The sequence below is a fragment of the Lithobates pipiens genome, unplaced genomic scaffold (genome assembly GCF_037356315.1).
Source record: "Lithobates pipiens isolate NorthernLeopardFrog02 unplaced genomic scaffold, aLitPip1_a1.2 Scaffold_3, whole genome shotgun sequence".
NCBI classification, from domain to species: domain Eukaryota; kingdom Metazoa; phylum Chordata; class Amphibia; order Anura; family Ranidae; genus Lithobates; species Lithobates pipiens.
The window spans coordinates 269,166,018-269,185,339 of record NW_027507790.1 but is presented as its reverse complement, the minus strand read 5'-3'; the positions used below and the strand labels follow the sequence as shown (position 1 = coordinate 269,185,339).

The window sequence follows — 19,322 nt, the reverse complement described above, 5'->3', positions numbered from 1 at the left end:
CACCCGGATTATACTACCATACCTGAGGATGGGAGATTATCTGCAGGAACACGTCATAGCCTCCCTACATGCTGCTCAGACACACGAGCGTAGATTTTCCCCCCCCATAACCAATAATGTCTTTGCAGACTGAACACATCCCCCCCCCCCCCCAAGACTAACGTCTGTGCATTGCACAGGGGCCCTACTCTGGTGGACATATCCCCACTCTGCAAACATCTGCAACCTCCGGAAGCTTTCCGCTACCAAAACGTGTCTCAGCTGGCGTCAGTCTGGCGTCAGTCTGCCTCAGTCCGTTCTTTAGAGCGGGCTGCAGGAGATTTAACAGTGGGAGACATTGTGACAATACATATTAAATACATCTAAATAAAATGTCCACAAGAACAGGAAGGTGGTGGCCCCCGTGGTTGAGAACCACTGTTCTAACTGTAACAGAGGAAAGTCACCTAGCTGTTCGGCAGAGCTACAGTATCTCACAAAAGTGAGCCACCCCTCACATTTTTGTAACTATTTTCTTCTATCTTTTCATGTGACAACACTGAAGAAATGACACTTGTCTACAATGTAAAGTAGTGAGTGTACAGCTTGTATAACAGTGTAAATTTGCTGTCCCCTCAAAATAACTCAACTGATAGCCAATAATGTCTAAACCGCTGGCAACAAAAGTGAGTAGACCCCTAAGTGAAAATGTCCAAATTGGGCTCAAATTGTCAATATTTTGTGTGGCCGCCATTATTTTCCAGCACTGCCTTAACCCTCTTGGGCATGGAGTTCACCAGAGCTTCACCAGTTTCCACTGGAGTCCTCTTCCACTCCTCCATGATGACATCGCAGAGCTGGTGGATGTTGGAGACCTTGCGCCGCTCCGTTTGAAGATGCTCAATAGGGATTAGGTCTGGAGACATGCTTGGCCAGTCCATCACCTTTACCCTCAGCTTCTTCAGCAAGGCAGTGGTCGTCTTGGAGGTGGGTTTGGGGTGGTTATCATGTTGGAATACTGCCCTGTGGTCCAGTCTCTGAAGGGAGGGGATCATACTCTGCTTCAGTATGTCACAGTACATGTTGCCATTCATGGCTCCCTCAATGATCTGTAGCTCCCCAGTGCCAGCAGCACTCATGCAGCCCCAGACCATGACAATCCCACTACCATGTTTGACTGTAGGCAAGACACACTTGTCTTTGTACTCCTCACCTGGTTGCCGCCACACGCGCTTCACACCATCTGAACCAAATAAGTTTATCTTGGTCTCATCAGACCATAGGACATGGTTCCAGTAATCCATGTCCTTAGTCTGCTTGTCTTCAGCAAAGTGTGGGCTTTCTTGTGCATCATCTTTAGCATTTGATGCAGTGTGTGGCGTATGGTCTGAGCACTGACAGGCTGACCCCCCACCCCTTCAACTTCTGCAGCAATGCTGGCAGCACTCTTACATCTATTTCCCAAAGACAACCTCTGGATATGACGCTGAGCACATGACCTCACCTTTTTTGGTGGACCATGGCGAGGCTTGTTCTGTCCTGTCCTGTTTTACCGCTGTATGGTCTTGGCTACCATGCTGCAGCTCAGTTTCAGGGTCTTGACAATCTTCTTGTAGCCTAGGCCATCTTTATGTAGGGCAACAATTCTTTTTTTTTTTCTTTTTTTTTCAGATCCTCAGAGAGTTCTTTGCCATGAGGTGCCATGTTGAACTTCCAGTGTGAGAGTGATAACACCAAATTTAACACACCTGCTCCCCATTCACACCTGAGACCTTGTAACACTAACGAGTCACTTGACACTGGAAAGGGGAAATGGCTAATTGGGCCCAATTTGGACATTTTCACTTAGAGGTGTACTGACTTTTGTTACCAGCAGTTTAGACATTAATGGCTGTGTGTTGAGTTATTTTGAGGGGACAGCAAATTTACACAGTTATACAAGCTGTACACTCACTACTTTACATTGTAGACAAGTGTCATTTGTTCAGTGTTGTCACATGAAAAGATAGAATAAAATATTTACAAAAATGTGAGGGGTGTACTTACTTTTGTGCGATACTGTATGTCAAGCTGAAGACTGCATGGACAGAAATACAAATCACTGGGAAGAAAAAAAATGGATGCTATATATGGATTTCATCTGCGTATTTAACTGTTTGCCTGGCGTTTAGCTTCTGCCGTGCAACAGCGTTTTATCTGCCAGTCATGAGACATAAACCATTTTGTGAAGTATTCAGCTGCGACATGTCAGAAAATGGAGACTGTGCCAAATAGAGAAAAAGCCGGGGGCTGTGTTCCATTCAAATCCTGAAACAAACTGAAAGGCACAAAGAAGGAGAAGGCCACATGGCATCTAATTAGTGTCTGTGCTGGCCTAGCTCCTCCGTCCCCTCCCTTCACCACCCTACATACAGTAACCTTTTCTGTAGCTACTGGAGGAGGGAGAGAATGGGAATTCTATGAATTGGTCACTTAAGGAACAGCTCTGAGTCTGCTGACATCACACTAAAAATGGCGGCACCCAGCGGCACTCTGAGTTTTGGATGTCTACACAAGGGGCAATTTTTTTTCGTGGAAAATAACATGCATAAAATACATTAAAAGCACATATAATCTTATGGGAAGAGTGTTTCCACAAGGAATAGCCTGGGGACGGGGTCTTTTTTTTTTTTTTTTTTAATATACTATTGCTGACCTCTTTCAGCAAAGGGCCAGGCTGTTCCCTGGCCTCCATAGATTTAGCCAACAACCTGGAACAAGCATGTAGCCAGTGAAGTCAGAGGAAAGTCACCAGTCCTAAACAGTACGCATGCTGTGAACTTTCAGGAGACTTTGCCGGGTGAGATTACCCAGAAGTAGGGACGGGTACCTGTCAAAAACAAATACCTGCCCCCACCCCCACCCTTCCCGAAAGGTGCCAAATGTGGCAGCGGAGATCCCAAGGTTTGGCTTGCGCAGAAGGTTAAGTTTCCCCTTTTGGGTGGAGCTCTGCTTTAAAAAGGACACAGGCCACTGGATCCGTGTGACTGCAATTCAGCTGGACTTTAACCGCTTCAGCCCGGGAAGATTTTACCCCCTTCCTGACCAGAGCACTGTTTGCGATTCGGCACTGCGTCACATTAACTGACAATTGCGCGGTCGTGCGCCGTTACAGCCAAACAAAATTGACGTCCATTTTTTTCCCCACAGATAGAGCTTTATTTTGGTGGCATTTTATCACCTCTGTTTTTTTTTGCGCTATAAACAAAAAAAAAAAACGACAATTTTGAAAAATATATATATATATTTTTTACTTTTTGCTATAATAAATATCCCCCAAAAATATATAAAAATTGCATTAAGCGTATATTGATTGGTTTGTGCAAAAGTTATAGCATCTACAAAATAGGGGATACATTTATGGCATTTTTTTTTTATTAATCTTTTTTTTTTAAATTAGTGATCTGTGGGGATCTGAGATTTGTATCGTGACTGCGACATTATGGCAGACACATCGGACATTTTTGACACTATTTTGGGATCATTGTCATTTATACAGTGATCAGTGCTATAAAAATGCACTGATTACGGTGTAAATGACACTGGCAGGGAAGAGGTTAAACACTAGGGGGCTATCAAGGGGTTTACGTGTGTCCTAGGGACTGACTCTAACTGGGGGGGTGGTGGTGGTCTACTCCTGACATGACATTGATCACAGCTCCCGATGACAAGGAGCAGTACATCCCCGTCTTGGCACTGGGCAGAACAGGGAAAGGTCTTGTTTACAAAGGCATCTACCCTTTCTGCGGCTCTGTGACACGATTGCGGGACACCATCGGACATCGAGTCTGCGGGCATGGTCACGCTGTATGCTGTGCGCGCACGCCACCTAGCCTCGCTAATTAAAGGTGGACGTACAGGTGCGGCCATTTGCCCACCGCTGCCATTGCGCCGACGTATATCGGTGTGCGTGGTAAACAGCTTGTTTATCAGCGCAGCCGCCACCCCCCCCCCCCCCCCCGGATGCCGACCCAGGACCACCAGGACATTTCCAATCAGTGCCCAGGCAGCTGCCAATCAGTGCCCATCCTCAATGCCTATCAATGCCATCGATCAGTGCCGCCCATCAGTGCTGCATATCAGTGCCACCTCATCGGTGCTGCTTATCAGTGCCACCCATAAGTACCCAGTGTCGCCTATGAGTGCCCATCAGTGCTGCATACGGGACGGGAGATAATATGATACCAAATTGTGAAATTATAAAAACTAAACACACGGTGGGGGGGGGGGGGGGGGAATAAAAAAAATACAAAGAAAAAAGGTGGCTACTTGAGAATGGGATTGTCAACCACAATAGGGCGGCGCTGCTCTCACAAGGGAGACACAGTGTTTCGTCAGATTCTGTCAGAGATTGTAACGGAAGTGACGTTCCATCGCCGCCATCTTGCTACACCCCACACTCCTCCACAGTAAGGCTACAGTGAGAAAAGGGGCGTTGCAAGCGGACATCAGCGTCTTCCAGCCAATGTCGTCATCAGACGGAGACAGGCTCTGCCTCAGCCGGGTGGCGACGTCATCGGGCGGTGCCAGAGTGGGGCGCACACTGCAAGCAGGAGCCGGGAGAGATGCTGAGAGCGGCGAGCTTGGCAGGGAGAGCCCTACTGAGGGTGAGGGGACACCGAACTCTGACACCGTGTATTATGGGGGGAGGTTATCTCTAACATTGTCTACTACGTAAGCTTCGCACCTGTCCTCACTGACCTCTGACCCCCAACACGGATACTCTCTGACCTGGCACGGGGTCCTCGCTGACCTCTGACCTGGCACGGGGTCCTCGCTGACCTCTGACCCCCAACTAGGGTTGCCCCCCCATCCCTTTAAACCTGAAGACATATAAATTACACAAGTTCTGTGGCTGATTATGGTGGTGTCATTATCGGTGCCTTGCCTGCATTCAATTAGCCACACAACCTGTGTAATTCATGTGTTCGGGTTTAAAGGGATGAGGTGGCAAGTCTACCCCCGACACGGGGTCCTCGCTGACCTCTGTCCCCCAACATGAGGTCCTCTCTGACCCTTGACACGAGGTCCTCGCTGACCTCTGACCCTTGACACGAGGTCCTCGCTGACCCCCGACACGAGGTCCTCGCTGACCCCCGACACGAGGTCCTCGCTGACCCCCGACACGAGGTCCTCGCTGACCCCCGACACGGGGTCCTCGCTGACCTCTGTCCCCCGACACGAGGTCCTCGCTGGCTCCCCGACACGGGGTCCTCGCTGTCCCCCGACACGAGGTCCTCGCTGTCCCCCGACACGGGGTCCTCGCTGACCTCTGTCCCCCGACACGAGGTCGTCGCTGACCCCCCGACACGGGGTCCTCGCTGACCTCTGTCCCCCGGCACGAGGTCCTCGCTGGCCCCCTGACACGGGGTCCTCGCTGACCTCTGTCCCCTGACACGGGGTCCTCGCTGACCTCTGTCCCCCGACACGAGATCCTCGCTGACCCCCGACACGGGGTCCTCGCTGACCTCTGTCCCCCGACACGAGGTCCTCGCTGACCCCCGACATGGGGTCCTCGCTGACCTCTGTCCCCCGACACGAGGTCCTCGTTGACCCCCGACACGGGGTCCTCGCTGACCTCTGTCCCCCGACACAAGGTCCTCGCTGACCCCCGACACGGGGTCCTCGCTGACCTCTGTCCACCGACACGAGGTCCTCGCTGACTCCCAACACGGGGTCCTCTCTGAACTCTGACCCCCGACACGAGGTCCTCGCTGACAGCTGACACGGGGCCTCCCCTGAAACATAGTCCCTTTCCACACCCAACACAGGGTCTCCGCCGTCCTCCAGTACCTGACATAGGGTCTCCGCTGACCTCCAACACCAGACACAGGCTCCCTCCTGACACAGGGCTTCACTCCCTACACAGGGTTCCCTCTCAACATGGGGCTCCCTTCCAACGCCCGACACGGGGCAACCCCCATGGGACGGGGCTCCCTTCCGACATTTGACACAAGGTCCCTGCTGTCCTCGGGCACCTTACATGGCACGCAGGGTCCCAGCTGGCCTCAGGCTTACAGCATCAGGACCATACCAACCTCTGATGTCCAACACGGGTTCCTCGCCATCCTCTGACTTCCAGCATGGGGGTCCTCACTATCTTCCATGTTGTCCTCTGCCTGGTGTCAGCAGGCTAGATTGTGTTTTGTTGTCTGACCCTCTCCTCTCTCCTCTGCAGGGCTCTCAGATAAACTCCCACAAGGTCTGGAACACGCAGGTTCAGCGATATGCCTCCTCCGGCTTGCCGATGAACACGGTGGTTCTCTTCGTACCCCAGCAGGAGGCCTGGGTGGTGGAGCGGATGGGCCGCTTCCACCGCATCCTGGAGCCGGTAAGTTCTCCTCGCACATGGCCTCAGTGTTTTCATGAATACAGATCTTGATGATAAAGTTTAAAGCTTTTCCTAAGTCTGGCTTCCCAGGACAGTTTTTAGTGCAGAGTGGATATGGGCAGCACAAGTTTGCTGTAGGACTCTCAAAGCTAAACTTCAGCATTTCCTTCCATCTTGTACAGTTGTGCTCCTCTCCTGGACTGACATAGCTTACTCTGATATCACCGCACACTGAGAGCATCTCACAATGTGCATTAGAAGCTGCAGCAGGTCAGACGGAGTTTGCCTCATTTCCTGGCTGGAGGACGTCCAGCATCCTCTAGCGCTTTCCTCCCCAGGCTGACTTCCCCCAGACTGCCTTTTTTTTATTATTACTCGTATATTAGTTCATGTAGGCATGCAAATACAGAGCACCAAAATGAAGGATTATTCAATGCCACAACATCTCTAGAGATACGTAGAGAGCACATGGACTGTGATGGGGACTTTAGAGGCACAAGGAAGAGTGCAGAACTCTCTGTAGACACTGCATGTAAAATCATTAACGTTTATTGAAGATAATTGTAGTAAAACATTCTTCCATAAAAAAAAAAAAAATCATTTGCTATATATTGCTGACATATAGTACTAAACCCTCAAGTCATTATGTTGTTAAGCCACTCCATAGTCCACATGGCCCCCATAGTACAAGCAGGTCTCTCCATGAAGTGACTACAGCCATGTGGAAAACCCAGCGCACTTCCGTCTAACTCTTCTCTAAGGGTTAGAGTGATAATCGTCTGACATGCCGCGCCCACACGACCGAACTTTCCGGCAGAAAAGGTCAGACTCAATCGTTCCGTTGGATATAGCGATCGTGTGTGGGCTTCATCAGACTTTTTTCTTAAAAAAATTCAGACGGACCTAGAAATAGAACATGTTTCAAATCTGTCTGATGGAATCCATTTCTATCGGGAAAACCGTTTGTGTGCTGGTCCGACGGACCAAATACAACGCAAGGGCAGCTACTGGCTATTGAACTTCCTTTTCTAGTCGCGTTGTACGTCATCACGTTCAAAACGAACAGACTTTAGTCCGTCCATGTGTGGGCAAGTCTGTTTGCTCGGAAGTCCGTCGGGAAGACCATCGGACCTTTTCTGCCGGAAAGTCCGGTCGCGTGTACGCGACATAATGTATACATATAGGTCGTAAGAAGTTGTAGACAACTCAACCACAGATGTTAAAGGCCCATGCCTTGTAGATGCTGCCTGAGTCCGTAGGGCAGTAATCTCTAAATTACGTCCCTCCAGCTGTTGCGGAACTACACGTCCCATGAGGCATTGTAAAAATTCTGACATTCACAGACATGACTGGGCATGTTGGGAATTGTAGTTCCTGAACAACTGGAGGACCATAGTTTGGAGACCCCTGCCGTAGGGGGTAAAGACATTCCAATGAAGTCTGTATTTTACCCTGTATTGGTCAATAATCCTTCAATGGAACAGCTACTCCAATTTTTAGTGGAAGGTTCCACTAAAATGCAGACTACCACTGTCACCAGAGTTTTAGCTTTGAGGCAGGAAGTGAAGGGAAATCTCCCCAAGGGGACACAGATGGCTAAAACAACTGACAGGGGTTACTCTATACAAAATGGGAGGGAAAAAAAAAAAGTTTTGCCTTTTTAGTTCTACATTAACCTCTTCTTTATTGCGCTATAGCTGAAAGATGGTTAAAGCACGGTTCTGTTGTTCCGGGAGGGTGTTCATGGACATCCTTCCGAAACCACCTCCCCCCCCCCCCCCCCACACTGCGCATCCGGCATGCTTTGTGATCAATGTGTCGTTTTGCACACAGCTGATCACAATATACAGTGCATCCAGAAAGTATTCACAGTGCTTCAATTTTTCCGCATTTTGTTATGTTACAGCCTTATTCCAAAAGGGATTAAATTCATTATTTTCCTCAAAATTCTACAAACAATACCTCCATAATGACAACGTGAAAGAAGTATGTTTGAAATCTTTACAAATTTATTAAAAATTAAGAAATCGCGTGTGCAGAAGTATTCACAGCCTTTGCCATGACACTCAAAATTGAGCTCACCAGAGCATCCTGTTTCCACTGATCATCCTTGAGATGTTTCTACAACTTGATTGGAGCCCACCTGTGGTAAATTCAGTTGATTGGACGTGATTTGGAAAGACACACACCTGTCTATATAAGGTCCCAGAGTGCGTGTCGGAGCACAAACCAAGCCATGAAGTCAAAGGAATTTTCTGTAGACCTCCGAGACAGGATTGTATGGAGGCTCTGATCTGGGGAAGTGTACAGAAAATATTCTGCAACATTGAAGGTCCCAATGAGCACAGTGGCCTCCATCATCCATAAATGGAAGAAGTTTGGAACCACCAGGACTTTCCCTAGAATGAGACACCCGGCCAAACTGAGCAATCAGGGGGGAGAAGGGCCTTAGTCAGGTAAGACCAAGACCCCGATGGTCACTCTTCACAGAGAAATGCTGGAGCTCTGTCAGAGGAGAACCTTCCAGAGGAACAACCATCTCTGCAGCACTCCACCAATCAGGCCTCTATGGTAGAGTGGCCAGAGGGAAGCCACTCCTCAGTAAAAGGCACATGACAGCCCTCCTGGAGCACCTGAAGGACTTTCAGACCACGAGAAACAAAATTCTCTGGTCTGATGAAACAAAGATTGAACTGTTTGGCCTGAATGTCAAGAGTCATGTCTGGAGGAAACCAGGCACTGCTCATGGTTTTTCAGCGGCAGGAATTGGGAGAGTAGTCAGGATCGAGGGAAAGATGAATTGCAGCAATGTACAGAGACAGACTGGGGCGAAGGGTCGTTGTTCTGTTGGAAGATGAACCTAAGCACACAGCCTAGATAACAAAGCATTGGCTATGGGACAACTCTGTTAAATGTGCCTATTGATATTATGATCTAGTTGCTATATTAGTATTATTATTATTAGTATGTAAGGTACTTATACTTTACATATACATTGTACATTCACATCAGTCCCTACCCTCAAGTATATAATGAATGGAAGATTGTTCTGGTCTTTGTCAGCTCTCAGATTATCCCACCACCTTCTTTGCAGGGTTTGAACTTTCTCATTCCAATTCTGGACCGAATCCGCTATGTGCAGAGCTTGAAGGAGATCGTCATCAATGTCCCGGAGCAGTCTGCTGTAAGTCTGGGTAAGTGTTTGTGGTGATTAAAGAGCAACATCACCTGTTTTCCTTGAAATGAAAAGTCAGCAGCTACAATTAATGATTTTTAACAAACAGGTACTTAGCAGCCCATGGAGCCCAGCGATGTCTTGGGCTTGGAACCCCAGTGCCTCCATGTTGGATGTGGAAGCTGGCTGTGACTTTTTGAGGTCCCATAGCCAGCTTCCCTCTGCACAAGATCACATGGTATTGTGGGACTGGTCCTGCAGCCTCCTGAGACGTGTGATGTGTGCTAGGAGGCTGCGGGCCCCGAGGTGATGCCATTCTTGGCAAAGATTAAGGAAGTTGAAGCGGGTACATTGCAACATAAGATACCCATAAGGCTGCAACAATGAGATCAACTTTAATTTTTGGCTGAAGTTCTGCTTTACAGCATAAGTGCAGCCAACATTTAAAGTCATATTAAAGGCAGTCTTTATTTATTTTATTTTTTTTTAAGTTACAAACATGCCATTCTTATCTGCTCTGTGCAGTTGGTTTTTCACAGAGAAGCCCCGATCCTCCTCTTCTCAGGTCCCCCGCCAGTGCTCCTGGCCCCTCCCTCCTGTAGTTGGGGGATAGCCACTTTCTCAATCTCCAGTGGCCATACAACTCCCTGGGTGACTGTCACGTGGCTCTTGGCCTCTCTGCCCTCTTGTGGTTTTAGTTCTTCGTTCAATGGACTCTCGTAGAATGACGTTGATTATCACCATATTGTCAGTTCTCAGATCCCTCAAGGCTTTCTTCAAAGGAATGGATCAGACTCCAGAAATGAACTGATCACATATGAGCAGGTCTGGGCTGGGTAGGGCAGGGTACTTAACCCATTACTTACTTGTCTAAGGGCTGATTAACTCCCTTAACTCTCATTACAGTTACACTCTGTTTTGCTATAATAAATAGTAGCACTGTTATGCTAGCACTGTTGTACAGCTGCTGATTTTCTTTCATCTTCTTTGCAGATAACGTCACGTTACAGATAGACGGTGTCCTGTACCTGCGCATTATGGATCCCTACAAAGTAAAATGTTTACCTGCTCATGGGTCACCCCCCCCCCCCCCCCCTTCTTTTTTTTATTTTTTTATTTTTTTATTTTTTTTATTCGTTTTTATTTATTTTACTTTTATCAGTAAAGGAAGAACCTCTTCAGCAAAATAAAAGTGAGCTAATTCTCTTGGTGGTCTAGCAGGAGGCAGTCTCTACAAAGTGGGGTGACACTTTAAACGCCTTTACTGGTTTCCAGTTTAGAGTTACTTAGGAGGTCTGGTGCTAGCATTATTGCTCTCGGTATAACGTTAGTAACGATTAAGGATGAGCTCTGGCGTGTTTGCATACAGCACGTGCAGAGCCCGCCAGGAAGTCGGCAGTGCGCTGCGCTAATCACAGGCAGTGAGACATTGTCTCGATGTGCGGCTGCAGACATCGGGCAATGTCTCACTGCCTGTGATTAGCGCAGCACTGCCAACATCCTATCAGCCTCTGCACGTGCTGTATGCGAACACGCCGGAGCTCATCCTTAGTAACGATACCTCACGTGTGGAGTGAACATGACCTACGTATATGTTTTGCCTTTACACATGCGGAGGCGGTTTAACCACTTCACCCCCAGAAGGATTTACCCCCTTAATGACCAGGCAATTTTTGGCGATCCAGCACTGCGCTACTTTAACTGAGAATTGCGCAGTCGTACGATGCTGTACCCAAATAAAATTGAAGTCCTTCTTTTTTCCCCCACAAATAAAGCTGTTTGTTTTTTTTGTGGTATTTGCTCACCTCCGCGGTTTTCTATTTTTTGCGCTCAACAAAAAGCCCGACCATTTTGAAAAAAATATATATATTTTATTTCCTTTTTGCTATAATACATATGCATACAAAAATGTAAAAGAAACAAATGTATTCATCAGTTTAGGTCAATATGTATTCTTTTTTATACATTTTTGTTAAAAAAAAAATTGCATATTGATTGGTTTGTGCAAAATGTATCACGTCTACAAAATATGGGATAGATATTTATGGTATTTTTATTATCATTTTTTTTTTATTACTGTAATGATGGTGATCAGCAATTTTTGTTAGTAGGACTGCGACATTGCAGCGGACAGATCAGACACTTTTTTGATACTTTTTTTGGGACCGGTGACATTATTGCAGTGATCAGAGCTAAAAATTATGCACTGTTACTGTATAAATGACTTTGGCAGGGAAGGGGTTAACACTAGGAGGTGATCCCACTGTTTGTAATAACAACCAAGCAGCTGCCTAGCCACATCGGTTATTACAAGAGAGCCGGCTGTCGGCTCTTAAAAAACAGGTGATGCCTGGTACGCTCTGGGGGTTATTTACGAAAGGCAAATCCACTTTGCGCTGAAAGTGCAGTTGCTCTAAATCTAAGGGGTAGATCTGAAATGAGTGGAAGCTCTGCTGATTTTATCATCCAATCATATGCAAGCTAAAATGCTTTTTTATTTTCTTTGCATATCCCCCTCAGATCATTCAAGTGCACTTGCAGTGCAAAGTGGATTTCCCTTTAGTAAATAACCCCCTCTGTCTGGTACAACCATTTGGTGGCAAGTGGTTAAAGCGGCTGTATACCGCTGGACATTTTTATTATTTTTATTTTTCTTCCTGCAAGGTAAAGTCATTACGTGAAACTTGCCTTAAAACAAAGCTGTTCCAGCGTCACGATGTCAGCGCTGCAGCCGCTTCCATTTTAAACTGTCTTGCTTCCGGGTTCGTGGGCTCCGGCTCTGTGACTGGCCGGAGCTGCGATGACATCACTCCCGCGCATGCATGTGAGAGCCGCAGTTCACGGCACTGGGCTCGGAAGGAAAAAAGTATTTGACCCCCCCTTGCTGATTTTTGTACATTTTCCCACTGACAAAGCAATGATCCGTCTTTAATTTTAATGGTAGGTTTATTTTAACAGTGAGAGACAAAATAACAAAAATATCCAGAAAAACGTATTTCAAAAAAGTTATAAATCAATTTGTGTTTTAATGAGTGAAATTAGTATTTGACTCCTTCACAAAACTTAATTTAGTAGTTGGTGGCAAAACCCTTGTTGGCAATCACAGCAGTCAGACGTTTCTTGTAGTTGGCCACCGGGTTTATGTCAGATCCTCTCCAAGTCATTAAGGTTTCAAGACTGACATTTGTTAACGGGAACCTTCAGCTCCCTCCACATTCTATGCAATTAAGGTCTGGAGACTGGCTAGACCACTCCAGGACCTTAATGTGCTTCTTCTTGAGCCACTCCTTTGTTGCCTTGGTCACGTGTTTTGGGTCATTGTCATGCTGGAATACCCGTCCACAACCCATTTTCAATGCCCTGGCTGAGGGAAGGAGGTTCTCACCCAAGATTTGACGGTACATGGCCACCTCCATCGTCCCTTTTTGATGCAGTGAAGTTGTCCTGTGCCCTTAGCAGAAATACATCCCCCAAAGCATAATGTTTCCACCTCCATGTTTGATGGTGGGGATGGTATTATTGGGGTCATAGGCAACATTCCTCCTCCTCCTCCTCCTCCAAACACGGCGAGTTGAGTTGATGCCAAAGAGCTGGATTTTGGTCTCATCTGACAACACCACTTTCACCCAGTTCTCCTCTGAATCATTCAGATGTCCATTAATAAACTTCAGATGGTCCTGTACATGTGCTTTCTTGAGCAGGGGGACCTTGCAGATGCTGCAGGATTTCAGTCCTTCACGGCCAATTGTTTTCTTGGTGACTATGGTCCCAGCTGCCTTGATCATTGACAAGATTCTCCTGTGTAGTTCTGGGCTGATTCCTCACCATTCACATGATCATTGAAACTCCACGAAATGAGAACTTGCATGGAGCCCCAGACCGAGGGAGATTGACAGTTATTTTGTGTTTTTTCCATTTGCAAATAATTGCAGCAACTGTTGTCACCCTCTCACCAAGCTGCTTGGTGATGGTCTTGTAGCCCATTCCAGCGTTGTTTAGGTCTACAATCTCATCCCCGACATCCTTGGACAGCTCTTTGGTCTTGGTCATGGTGGAGAGATTGGAATCTGACTGACTGCTTCTGTGGACAGGTGTCTTTTATACAGGTAACAAGCTAAGATTAGGAGCACTCGCTTGGAGTGCTCCTAATCTCAGCTCACCACCTGTATAGAAGACACCTAGGAGCCATAAATCTTGCTGATTGATAGGGGATCAAATACTTAGTTTCATAGTTAGTAAGGTTGAATAAAGACATCAGTCCATCCAGTTCAACCTCAGTGAGTGTCTACCCCTATCCCTGTACATTGCACACTCACATCGGTCCCTACCCCCAAGGAGCCCACAGTCCAAAGTCCCCATTCATATACTAGGGCCAGTTTTTTTGGACAGAAGCCAATTAACCTACCTGCATGTCTTTGGACTTATTTCATTCATTAAAATGTAAATCAATTTATAATTTTTTTATTTTTTTGGGGATATTTTTGTTGTTATTCTGTCTCTCACTGTTAAAATAAACCTACCATTAAAATTATAGATTGATAATTTCTTTGTCAGAGGGCAAATATACAAAATCAGCCAGGGATCAAATACATTTTTTTTCCTCACTGTATCTCCTAAACGGCGCACATTTAGGAGATATTTACACTACCTGTAGGTAAAAGCCTTATTATAGGCTTATCTATAGGTAAATGTCAGCATAGGAAGTTTACTTCCTCTTTAACATACAGGTACAGGTACAGTGTTGGTTGTGATTTGATTATATATGTTCCATGTGATTTATTTATTTAGTTTTTGCTTTAAAGTTTTTGTGTAGCTGAGGAATATTCTATAAGCTCTCACCTCCAATGTCCAATGTCTCTGTCCACAGGCCAGTTACGGGGTGGAGGACCCAGAGTACGCGGTGACGCAGTTAGCGCAGACCACCATGCGCTCTGAGCTGGGGAAACTGACGCTGGACAAGGTGTTTCGGGTGAGTCTACACCTTCTCCCTGCTCTTTGACAATTCAGAGATTTGTTGAATTTCCTCCTAACATCAAGTTCAGTTTAAGGCTTCTTTTGACATTTTGTGAGACGACAAAGTGGTCAGTGTGACTTTGATGCAACTTTTGATCTGACTTTACATTCTCTGGACTGAAGTTGCAGCGACTTCTGTTATGTCAGCAGGTACGGCTCTCGTAGAAATACAATACGTTTCACACGTCTTGCGACTTGGGGTCTCTTAAGTCGGATCCCAAGTTGCACAAATGTAAAAGGAGCCTAATGCCATCAGATCAAACCAATTAAACAAGTCCCGGGTACATCAAAAGATGAGTAAAATGCTGTGTGTTTTATTTTTTATTCTTTTGGTTTTAGAAAACCGCTACGGCAGGGGTCTCAAACTGAAGGCCCTCCAGCTGTTGCAAAACTACAAGTCCCATGATGCATTGCAAGGCTGACAGTTACAAGCATGACACCCACAGGCAGAGGTATGATGGAACTTGTAGTTTTGCAACAGCTGGAGGGCCGCCAGTTTGAGACGCCTGCGCTACAGCCTGACTAGGGAAAGCCTGTCCTCTGCCAGCATACTGCAGAGAAGGACCCTTTCTCTTAGTCTCTCTGAGAGGTTCAACGGGTCCCCTACTGAGTCACACTTATTGCTCCACAACCCGCAAAGCCCATACTCAGAGTGATAGGCCTGACTTTGCAGCGAATGGGCTCTGCAGAAGGAGCGCTGCTTCCACCCGCACAGAAAGGGTCCTTCTCTGCAACATGCTGGCAGGGGACAGGCTTATCTATTGCTTTAGAAATAAATCAAAATGTAAGGCTGTGCACCCCTTTTAGGCCTGGTTCACACCTATAACTTTTTGTGCTTTTTGTAGAAATGCACTACGGTCCATTTAACATGGTTTCCTATGGGACACATTTTACATTTTACGCTTTACTTTTTCTTTTATCCATGTGGCGTTTGACTTCCTTCACTAATTACTGTTAGATCCATGAACTCATTTTGTATTAAAACTATATATATATATATATATATATATATATCTATATATATATATATTATATTATATTATATTATATTATATTATATTATATATTTTTTTTTTTTTTTTAGGAGAGAGAAAATCTGAACGCCAACATTGTGGACATCATAAACCAGGCCTCCGATTACTGGGGGATCACATGCCTGCGGTATGAGATTAAAGACATTCACGTGCCTCCTAAGGTCAGAGAGGCCATGCAGATGCAGGTAATTAATGCAGGTCTTTTCAGCTATCGTACACCAGCCAATGGGATGGGGGCTGGACCAGCCGCTCCATGTATGTGGCTCCGCCCCTTAAGCAGCCCATTCATTGCCTGTGGTTGGGTGATGGCAAGGGGGCGGAGCCACATACAGGGAGCTGCCCGCCCAGTCCCTATCCCTTTGGCTGGTGTATGATAATGGTGATCAAATACGTATGCGTTCGCTTCTGCATGCGAGCACATGGGGACAGGGGCGCTTTAAATTGTGTGTTTTTTTTGTTTTTTGTTTTTTTTTTGTTCATTTTACTTTATTTTAGTTTGACATTTTTTCAGTAGCACCTTCTTTTTATTCTACTTATCATGTGCTTTCAGAAAATGTCTTTCTCAAATTCTGAAAGCTATAAGTGAAAAATAAAAAAGGAAAAAATTGCAAAAATGGTCTGACCACCTGAGGGTACAAAAGTGTTTAAAGTGGTTCTAAATTTAAAGGTAGAAGGTTTTTCTATCTTAATGCATTCTATACATTAATATAAATAAGGCAGGGATTGGCAGCGTGTGCAAAGAACCCGGTCCGTCCAATCCAATATGTCAGACAAAAGAGAAAACCTTGTGCCAGTAGCATTTCCTATTTATTTCTTAAACTAAAAAGCAACACCCCTTTAATCAGGAGAGCAACCTAAGCTGGAATAGACTGCTTTTCCACAGATCAAAGCAGTGAGCCGGATCACTAGGTGAAAATAAAGACAAAAGAGAAAACCTGGTGCTCAAGGCACAGTATAACCCCTCTGGATTTTTGAAGGACAGACCAGGTGTAGAGTTAAACTTTTTTTTTTTTTTTTTTTTTTTTATTTGTCACAAGTAGATACAATGTAAAAAAATGTACCATATTTATTGGCGTATAACACACACCCTAAGTTTAGGAGGGAATTTTAAAGAAAAAAAAAACTTTTTTTTTCTTTAAGTTTGAAGTTTTTAAAGTAGTTGTAAACCACTTTGACCTACAGGTAAGCCTGTAAGCCACGGATAAGATTGATTTCTTATTTATGTTTTATTTTAATTTTTTTTACACTGTCCCTTTTGAGAAAAAACTAATTCTGATCACTTTTATTGCTGTCCAGAAGGAATGTAAACATCCCTTGTGACAGTAATAGGTGATGACAGGTACTCTTTAAAAAATAAATAAAAAATAAAAATGTTAAAAGAGATCGAATACAAAATTTCCAAAAAATGTATTTTTCTTTCATAAAATGTAGGCCAATATGTATTCCGCTCATAGGCATGTGCCTGGGCACACCCTAATCACCCCATTAGTGTAGCTGCATGCCGGCTGTCTCCAGAGTTCTCCAGTGAAATGCTGCAAGAGAGTGTATAGTGCTTTCACATTTAGCTGATCGCCAGGCTTGTAAGAGCCACTAAGTGCGTTAAACTGTCATGTAATGTCCCTACTTGCAGAGACTGTCAAAACTCAGCGGTGATGTCGGGGGTGGGTGGGACCAAACAGCTAGCCTATCAAACAAAAGCCAACACAAGCTCCGCTCCCTTTCCATCAGCTATCGTACACCAGCCAATGGGATGGGGGCTGGACGAGCCGCTCCATGTATGTGGCTCCGCCCCTTAAGCAGCCCAATCATTGCCTGTTAGGTGATAGAAAGGGGGCAGAGCCACATACAGGGAGCTGCCCGCCCAGTCCCTATCCCTTTGGCTGGTGTATGATAGTGGTGATCAAATACCACCAAAAGAAAGCTCTATTTGTGGGGGGAAAAATTGCATACTTTTAATTAAAAAAAATAAATAAAAAAATTCATGGGTACAGTGTTGCATGACCACACAATTGTCAGTTTAACCACTTAACAACCGCCCATAGCCGATTAACGGCTTAAGGGCGGTTGTTTAACTCTGAGAGGCCATTAATTAACGGCCTCCCAGAATTCTGCTCTTGCGCGCCCCCTGGGTCCAGTGGACCCGGTGCATCATGGATCACGGTAAACAGCCGCTCATAGCGGCCGTTTACCACGTGATCGCTCCGTCAAATGACGGAGTGATCACTTGTAAACAAACCAGCGTCATGTTATGACGCCGGTTCCTCCCTCCCCCTCTCTGTACCGATCGGTACAGCGGAGGGGAAAGAGATCGGTGTCAGCAGCGCTGTGGGCTGCATCTGCAGTCCCCACATCGCTGCTCACCGAATTTAACCCCTCCATACCCTGGCAATACTCTGCACTACCAGCCAATACTCTGCAATACCCCACCATAAATTCCCATACCCAGCCATACTCGGAGATACCCAGCCATAGACGCCCCCCCTCGCTGCCCTCCGGTGCTTCTACCAACTCGCCAGTACGATCAAAGCCAGAATCTTTTTATTTTATTTTTAATTTTTCTTTTAGGCTTCCCAGCCTAGAGGTGAGATGCGGGGTCTTATTGACCCCCAGATCTCACTGTAAAGAGGACCTGTCATGCCATATTCCTATTACAAGGGATGTTTACATTCCTTGTAATAGGAATAAAAGTGATCAAAAATTTATTTTTGGGGAAAAAAAATGTCAAACTAAAATAAATAAAGTAAAATGAACAATACATATTTTTTTTTTTTTTAAAGCGCCCCTGTCCCCATGTGCTCGCATGCAGAAGCGAACACATACGTATGCCCCGGCCACATATGAAAACGGTATTCAAACCACACATGTGAGGTATTGCCGTGAACGTTAGAGCGAGAGCAATAATTCTAGCCCTAGACCTCCTCTGTAACTCAAAACATGTAACCAGTAAAAAAAAAATGAAGCGTTGTCTATGGGGATTTTTAAGTAGCGACGTTTGGCGCCATTCCACGGGCGTGTGCAATTTTGAAGAGTGACATGTTAGGTATCTATTTACTCAGCGTAACTTCATCTTTCACTTTATGCAAAAATTGGGCTAACTTTACTTTTTTATTTTTTTTAAAGCACAAGTTTTTTCCCCCAAGAAAACGTGTTCGAAAAATTGCTGCGCAAATACCGTGTGAGATAAAAATTTGCAACGACTACCATTGTATTCTCCAGGGTCTTTGCTAAAAATATATATATATATATATATATATATATATATATATATATATATATATATATATATATATATATAATGTTTTGGGGTTCTATGTAATTTTCTAGCAAATAAATGATGATTTTTACATGTAGGAGAGAAATGTCAGAATTGTCCTGGGTGCTCCAGAACGCCTGATGGCGCTCCCTGCATGTTGGGCCTCTGTATGTGGCCGCACTGTGTAAAAGTCTCACACATGTGGTATCGCCGTACTCGGGAGTAATAGCAGAATGTGTTTTGGGGTGTAATTTGTGGTATGCATATGCTGTGTGTGAGAAATAAACTGATAATATGACAATTTTGTGGCAAAGGAAAAAAAATCTTGATTTTGCAAAGAATTGTGGGAAAAAATGACAACTTCAAAAAACTCATCATGCCTCTTACTAAATACCTTGGAATGTCTTCTTTCCAAAAAGGGGTCATTTGGGGGGTATTTGTACTTTTCTGGCATGTTGGGGTCTCAAGAATTGAAATAGGCCGTCAGTACTTCAGGTG

The 19,322-nt window shown here is 45.4% G+C and overlaps 1 protein-coding gene across 1 annotated transcript in view; it reads left to right on the top strand.

Annotated features, from left to right (window-relative positions):
• The first annotated feature begins 4,469 nt into the window (after positions 1 to 4,469).
• STOML2 (stomatin like 2) overlaps positions 4,470 to 19,322 on the top strand; it is a 29,827-nt gene continuing 14,974 nt past the window's right edge. The window contains exons 1-6 of the mRNA XM_077463159.1: positions 4,470 to 4,625; positions 6,197 to 6,349; positions 9,444 to 9,543; positions 10,518 to 10,576; positions 14,392 to 14,493; positions 15,622 to 15,756. Of these exons, the coding sequence (XP_077319285.1) occupies positions 4,584 to 4,625; positions 6,197 to 6,349; positions 9,444 to 9,543; positions 10,518 to 10,576; positions 14,392 to 14,493; positions 15,622 to 15,756 (591 nt within the window). The 5' untranslated portion in view covers positions 4,470 to 4,583. The remainder of the gene's footprint in view (positions 4,626 to 6,196; positions 6,350 to 9,443; positions 9,544 to 10,517; positions 10,577 to 14,391; positions 14,494 to 15,621; positions 15,757 to 19,322) is intronic.